We start from the raw sequence: 7,622 nt of genomic DNA on the forward strand, positions 1-7,622 counted from the left end.
TGGTATCAAGATAATTATCAAGCATTTTGTTTAATATGCAAAGCAGTATTTGTTGCTTTCTGGACTCAGGAGTGAATGCATTTAACAAGAAAGTCTCTGCAAATACACAATGCAACAGAGTATTAGGGAATGGGCTTTGAAATGCTGAGATGTTGAGCTTCAACAGTTGCTATTGCTGCTGTACATATTTTAATTTTTTTCCTTTCTTCTAGATTGTGTCAAATGAGTTTGCGTGTTTGTTGCTTGCTACATTGTGAACCACCATTTAGACTGCTGTTTTAAATAACAGAATGGGATATTTTGTTTTTATGTCTTGCTTTTTGTATATAGATAAGCTGCCTTGGGATGGTTTCATACATTTATTTATTTTTTGCCCTAAATGTCTTTAAAATAAATTACAAACAGGCTTCCTCATTGGCAAGAAATGGGAAACATTTCTAATTACAAAACCAGCAGTCAGCATCTCAAAAGTTTGATACTGCAGTCATCATAAGAGCTAAGAGATTAGTTGGTGACTAGTGCTAATCAGCCATCTATCAATTGTTCCATTAGCTACTTGATGAAATTCAAGTACATTTTGGCCTGACCAAAGCTCAATATAGATGGGCACTTAGAGACAACTGAAGATAGTGCTTGTCTTTGGGGTGACAGAGCTTGCACTTGAATAAATAAAAAATGCCAACGCCCACCCTATCCTATACAAGGAAGCCCCATGGAGTTCAACAGAACTCTCCCCCAATTAATGTCCTTAAAGGTAAAGGTAAAGGTAAAGGGACCCCTGACCATTAGGTCCAGTCGTGACCAACTCTGGGGTTGCAGTTCTCATCTCGCTTTATTGGCTGAGGGAGCCGGCGTACAGCTTCCGGGTCATGTGGCCAGCATGACTAAGCCACTTCTGGCGAACCAGAGCAGCACACAGAAACGCAGTTTACCTTCCCGCTGGAGTGGTACCTATTTATCTACTTGCATTTTGACGTGCTTTCGAACTGCTAGGTTGGCAGGAGCTAGGACTGAGCAACGGGAACTCATCCCGTCGCAGGGATTCGAACCACCGACCTTCTGATCGGCAAGCACTAGGCTCTGTGGTTTAACCCACAGCGCCACCTGCATCCCAATAATTAATGTCCTTAGCAGGGATCAATACATTTTCCTGAGTCCATGGGCACATTTGGAAACCGGCGGCATTACATAGGAACCAAGGAAACTTCTTTACACTGAGTCAAGTCATGGGTCCGTCTAGCTCAGCATTGACTGGCAGCAAGTTCTCCATGATTTCAGGAAAGGAGCTTCTCTCCCAGCTCTACCTGGAGATGGCGGGGATTGAACCTGGGAACCTTCAGCACGCAAAACAGATGCTCTGCCAGTCAGCTGCAGCCTCTTCTCCAACACACAACATACAGCAACCAACCACACTCCCGAGCCTTCTTTCAAGCAGCTCAGGGGACCCTGCTGTGGGGAGCAAGGGATAGCCTCTCTGGGTCCATGCGCCACCAGCAGGCATCCTGTTGCTGACCCCTGCTCTATGGGGCTGCAGCCTAGTTGTGTTCGAAGTGTGGCAGGCAAGACTCCATATTTAATACAGCATCGAAGCCATGATTCTTCAACATCAACTTCGTTGGACTGGTCATGTTGTGCGGATGCCCGATTCTCATCTTCCAAAGCAACTATTCCCAACTTAAAAATGGAAAGCGTAATGCTGGTGCTCAACAAAAGAGGTTCAAAGACTCTCTCAAGCCAAATCTTTAAAAATGTAGTATGAACACCAAGAATTGGGAAACACTGGCCTGCGAGAGCTCCAATTGGAGAACAGCCTTTACCAAAGGTGTCATGGGCTTTGAAGACACTTGAACTCAGGACGAAACGTGCTAAGAGGAAGGCATGCTTGGCAAACCCTCACCGTGATCAACTCCCATTCAGAAACCAAACCGTCCCCACTGTGGAAGGATGTGTGGATCCAGAATTGGCCTCCACAGCCACTTACGGATTCACTGTTAAAACCGTGTTCATGAAAAGCAATCTTACTCGGTTACAAGTGATCGCCAAAGAAGAAGTAATATGGTTGCACGCCACCCAAACCTCTGAATGGTGCAAGATTCCAGGAGTTCAAGGTTTGTCTTTCCTTTGGAATGAGAGGCAGCGGAGACTGTGGTGTCTTCATGATATATGGTTTATTTAAACATATGTACAACCTGAGCCTACGAAGGGTTCTTGCTTCTCCCATAGCCACAGCCTTGGATGTGAGCAGAAATCAGGTATGTCTGTCCATCACAGGCTTCAGCATGCTGTTTCCTGCTTGGCAGGGGGTTGGACACGATGGCCCTTGTGGTCTCTTCCAACTCTATGATTCTATGCTGCTTCTTCTAGCTTGCACACACACATCTCTGACCTTTGTCTTTCTAGCTACCAGTGAGTTGAGGGAAGGGTCACCCCTGTGTTTTCTGCCACCGAGCCTCATCCTTTGTTAGCTTAATGACCCATTACCTCACCAGGAAGAGTGATTTTTCTCTCTCAAACCAGCCAACTAGAAAATTTAACCCATGTTTGCTTCATGCTTAAAGGGAGATTTCAAATGGCATTGCACATGTGCAAATAATCGTGCATGCACAGATGAGAGCTTCATGAATAGGTGTTCGGGAGGCTAGAATAATAGAATTGTAGGGCCGGGAGGGATCTCCAAGGGTCATCCAGCCCATCCCCCTGCAATGGAGAAATCGCAGCCATCCAGCCTCTCTTTAAAAACCACCACGCTCCAAGGCAGTCTGTTCTACTGTCAAACAGCTCTCACTGTCAGAAGGTTCTTCCTAACATTTCATCGGAATCTCCTTCATTGTTATTTGAAGTCATTGGTTCAGGTCTTCCCCTCTGGAGCATCAGAAAACAAGCTTGCTCCAGCTTCCATGTGACAGCCCTTCAGATATTTGAAGATGGCTATTTAACACCTCTCAGTCTTCTCTTCTCCAGGAGAAAACATGCTCATCTCTCTCAACCGCTCCTCATCAGGCTTGGTTTCCAAACCTAGTTGCAAGGGTGGGAAACCAAGAAAAAGCCATACAGGTTGGTCGAAGACATCTGCCCACCTCCCTGATGCCAACGTCACTATGTAAATGTAGCTTGAAATGCCATGGGAGAGGGAATGAACCTGCAAATTTCTCCTACTTCCAGGATCCCCCTTTTCATCTGCATACTGCAAAGGTGTTGCAGTGACGATATTCTAGACTCTGTTTCTTTCTACTCTGGTGTCAGTTTTGTCCTGAGGGTGGAGCAGAGAGCAAGCAAAGTCTGCTTTCGCCACCGCTCCCTGCCTTTGCAGTCGCTTTAGAACGCATCCACTCCGCAAGGGAAACTGCTGCTTCCAGCTGCACAAAAGGAATCGCTTGGAGAATTGTTGGTTTTACAGGCTCTCCTGGGGATCCAGCCTCCCTCCTCTCATTCTTCTGTATGAAACGGCAATGAAAGCATGGCATCTTCCGACCTCTGATGGGATCCAGTTTCCCTTCCCTGAAGGATGGATTTCCACGTGAATCACACCGTGAGCATGAATGACAGCACTCCAAATATCTCCAAGATAGGACAAAACTTTTCCCACAATGGTAAGTCAGGGGAGGGAGCCGTAGTATTTTGAGACAAGAGGAAGGGATTCTTTTCCATGGGAACTTTATATGGATTCTCATCTGAATCTCTTTCCATGTCAGACCCACCAACACCTGTGTGCATTAGATTTATTGCAAAAGGAATTGGGGCAGGTGATAGCTGCACATTAAACATTATGTGTGTCTATGTGCAGGTACTAGTGCATGCATTTATATAGGCAGCCACAGTTCTGGAACTGTGTAGCATAGGAACATTTAGAGTTAGGTGTGCAAAGCTCTTTTAATTTGGAGGCTTCTGCATGCATTTCCTGCGCATTTATACCACTGTTATGGTCTGATATGTCCATGAGACATATCTTTTTCTGCTGTAACAAACATAAACGGTGCTGTTTTCTTCCAAACGCTTTGGTAAATAAGAGGCAAGGAGGATGTGCTATGTGTCTATTCCGAAGCCTTTTCCATGGAAAAAGCACATATAGACCCTTCTGAGTTCTTCTGATGCTTCTCTCCAGTCACATTTTGCAAGATTAGTGTAACTGCAAATGGGTGCAGTGAGCTCTGTGCAAACCAGACATGTCCAAAGAAAAGCTCAATAGAGGAGGCAGGTGATATTAGCAGGGGTGGGGAACCTGCAGCCCTCCAGTTGTTGCCAGGACATCACTCCCATCCTCACTGTCTGTGCTGGCTGGGGCTGATGGACACCAGAGTCAGAAAAAACATCTGGAGGGGGTTATGGGACATTGGATACTTTTTCATTCTATTAACCAAAAATAAGAAATTCCCTGCAATAAGGTGCTTATCAACTTTTGAAAACATTGTTTTGCTGGGAGCGTGTTGTAAACCAGGGGTGGAGAATCTGTAGTCCTTCACATGTCATTGGACTCCAGCTCCCATCAGCCCCAAACAGTATGGCTGAGGACAGAAGTTGGAGTCCAGGACATCCACCCCTCCATCCCTGCAATAGCCCTTAATTCATAGAGGGGACTAGGCAGAATGAAGCTAGAGGATAACACTTTGTGCATCTGACCAAGTGAACCCCAGTCCACAAAAAATGTATGTCATACGTTGTTTGATACCGCAAGAGCATCTCCCTTTGTATCAACCATCTGGAGCCCTGAGATCAGCAGGGGAGGCCCTATTGGTGGGGTTGCCACTGTGGGCGGGATGTGTGTGCCCAGGTGTCCCTTGACATTCCATTTGTGGAATGCCCTCCCAGGTGAGGTGCACCTGTCTCTCTCATTAACAGCTTTCAGGTGCAATTTTGAAACATCCCTGTTCACTCAGACATTCTATGGTCTGAAAGATGCTATTCTGGACAACCTTAACATTGTTTTGTAGGAATAGGTTGATTATCAATAATAATCCACAGGGTGGACATGGTGAACTTCATGAAGAATTTGTAGGAATTCCCAAAGGTGCCCAGGGTGGACATGGTCTTATAATCCTCTTCAACAACTGAAATGTCCTCTGTGCACCAGATAAGCTCAATATAAACTTAATATAAGACTGTGATGTAAGCTGACACCCGTTGCTTGAATCACTATTAAAAACTGTTAAAGTTAAGTACTTGGGTATTACTATGACAAATGTGAACAGTACATTGTTCCAAAATAATTATGTCAAAACATGGGTTGAAATTTAAAAAGATATGTCAAGATGGGACAAGTTAAAATTGTCATTGCTGGACAAAATTTCAGTAATAAAATTAATGTTTTGCCTTAAAAAAAGAGAGAGGAATAGGTTGATTATCATTATTTTAAAAAGAAGGTTTTCACTGTCTCTAGAAGCATGCAGCTGTATTGTTTTATTATTGACATGCTTGCCATTCCGGGCTCCTTTGGGAAGGGGGGGGGGATATAAAATTAATAAATAATGCTACAATGTAAGAAGAGACTGCTGGATCAAGCCAATGGCCCTTCTTGAACAGCATCCTGTTGTCCCAGTGGCCAACCTGGGACTTGTGGGCAACCGGCAAACAGGACCTGAGTGCACCAGCCCTCTCCTCGCTTGTGCTTCCCAAGCAACTGGCAGTCAGCCTCTAACAGTGAAGGGTTAGCCTCCATTGATAGCCTTATTCTTTGTGGACAGCCATGTGAGCATCATTTGAAGTTATTCTGTCTTTCCTCTCCTTCCCCGCTCCCCCGTTGGAAGGTGACCTCAGCCCTGCAAGCTACTCTACTTTCATCATGCCCACCCTGTTTGGCATCATCTGCTTGCTGGGCATCATCGGCAACAGCATGGTGATCTGCGCCGTCTTCAAGAAACCCAGCCCCACCAGCAGCGTCCCAGACATCTTCATCATCAACCTATCCATGGTTGACTTGCTTTTCCTCCTGGGCATGCCGTTCCTCATCCACCAGCTGCTGGGCAACGGCGCTTGGCACTTTGGAGAAACCATGTGCACCATCATCACTGCCTTGGACGCCAACAGCCAGTTCACCAGCACCTACATCCTCACTGCCATGTCCATCGACCGCTACCTGGCCACGGTCTACCCCTTCACTTCCACACGCTTCCGGAAGCCCCCCGTAGCCATCTCAGCCATCTGCATCCTTTGGGCTCTTTCTTTCCTCAGCATCACTCCCGTGTGGATGTACGCAAGGCTCATTCCCTTGGGCGGAGGCTTGCTGGGCTGTGGGATCTGCCTGCCGGACCCTCAGCGGGACGTCTACTGGTACACCCTGTACCAGTTCTTCCTGGCTTTCGCCATCCCTTTCGCCCTCATCACCGTGGCCTACAGAAGGATCCTGCTGAGGATGGCAAGCTCCTCGCAAGCCCTGACCAGGCAGAGGTGCACCAGGCTCCGTACCAAGAAGGTGACTCGGGTAGCCATCGCCATCTGCCTGGCCTTCTTTGTCTGCTGGGCCCCTTTCCACGTCCTGCAGTTGGTCCAGCTGGCCGTGCCCCAGCCCACCCTCGCTTTCTACTATGCCTACAATGTGGCCATCAGCCTGGGCTACGCCAACAGCTGCTTGAACCCTTTCATCTACATCTTGCTCGGGCAGAACTTCCGCAGGCGCCTTGTCATCTCCGTCCGGCCTGCGGATGCCGGGGAGGAGGTGACCCAGAACCAGGTCAAAAGCGCACGGGGACAGCCCAGCAAGTCTGGGCAGCCTCTGCTGCATTTGGTCTCTGTTTCAGCCAGGTAGGGATGAGAATATTACGGCCTTGTTCCCATTCTTAGACCAGTTAGCCGCAGGGACTGGTGATACTCCACTGATAGGAAGAAGAGAGGAACATTCACCTTATGCATCTAGCTCAGTACGGTCTGCAGCAGGAGTAGCCAACATGGCGCTCTCCGAATGTTGTTGGACTGCAACTCTCATCAGCCACAGCAAGGAGCTGACAAGGATCAGGGTTTTCATTCACTCATTTGGTTGGTTGGTTTCATTGCATTTGTATACCTGAAGGAGCGTGTCCACCTCCATCGTTCAGCCCGGACACTGAGGTCCAGCTCCAAGAGCCTTCTAGTGGTTCCCTCATTGCGAGAAGTGAGGTTCCAGGGAACCAGGCAGAAGGCCTTCTCAGTAGTGGAACACCCTCCCATCAGATGTCAAGGAAATAAACAGCTACCTGACTTTTAGAAGACATCTGCTTGATGTTTTGCTGTGGTTTTATAATTTGTTGGAAGCTGACCAGAGTGGTTGGGGCAGCCCAGTCAGATGGGTGGCATTTATTATTATTATTATTATTATTATTATTATTATTATTATTATTATTATTATGCTTGAGGTGGTGTACATGGTTCTCCCCACTCTGAATTTAATCCTCACAACAACCCTGTGAGGTTGGTTAGACTGAGAGGCACTGACTGGCTCACCATCACCCAGTTAGCTTTATGGCTGAGTGGGGATTTGAACCCTGGTCTCCCAAGTTTGCCAACATCTGGAAGGTACTACATTTCCTAGGCCTGGTCACCACAGACTAGAAGTAGCTCTTCGGCATTTCAGACAGGGGACGTTCCCAGCCCTTTCTGGCGATACCAGAGATTGAATCTGGTAAAATGCAGTTCTTCCCCTGAACAGTGGCTTC

At 47.1% G+C, this 7,622-nt stretch overlaps 1 protein-coding gene across 3 annotated transcripts; it reads left to right on the top strand.

Annotated features, from left to right (window-relative positions):
* Positions 1-2,889: 2,889 nt before the first annotated feature.
* MCHR1 (melanin concentrating hormone receptor 1) lies at positions 2,890-7,297 on the top strand. Of its 3 annotated transcripts, XM_081840690.1 has the most exons (3): positions 2,890-3,054; positions 3,163-3,590; positions 5,742-7,297. In XM_081840690.1, the coding sequence occupies exons 2-3, from the start codon at positions 3,506-3,508 to the stop codon at positions 6,737-6,739; spliced, it is 1,083 nt and encodes a 360-aa protein (XP_081696816.1). In that variant the 5' UTR covers positions 2,890-3,054; positions 3,163-3,505; the 3' UTR covers positions 6,740-7,297. The 3 variants fall into 3 exon arrangements, with proteins under 3 accessions (XP_081696816.1, XP_081696815.1, XP_081696817.1); XM_081840689.1 differs by having other exon boundaries at positions 2,890-3,590; XM_081840691.1 differs by lacking the exon at positions 2,890-3,054 and having other exon boundaries at positions 3,537-3,590; positions 5,752-7,297.
* The last annotated feature ends 325 nt before the right edge of the window (positions 7,298-7,622 follow it).

This window comes from Podarcis erhardii (assembly GCF_964252035.2).
Source record: "Podarcis erhardii genome assembly, chromosome: 14".
NCBI lineage: Eukaryota > Metazoa > Chordata > Lepidosauria > Squamata > Lacertidae > Podarcis > Podarcis erhardii.

Bases quoted from the DNA above. Each gene is read 5' to 3' on its own strand.
- MCHR1 (XM_081840689.1), top strand. From the start codon at position 3,506: ATGGATTTCCACGTGAATCACACCGTGAGCATGAATGACAGCACTCCA. The intron at 3,591-5,741 runs GTAAGTCAGGGG...CCCCGTTGGAAG, and splicing joins ACAAAACTTTTCCCACAATG to GTGACCTCAGCCCTGCAAGC.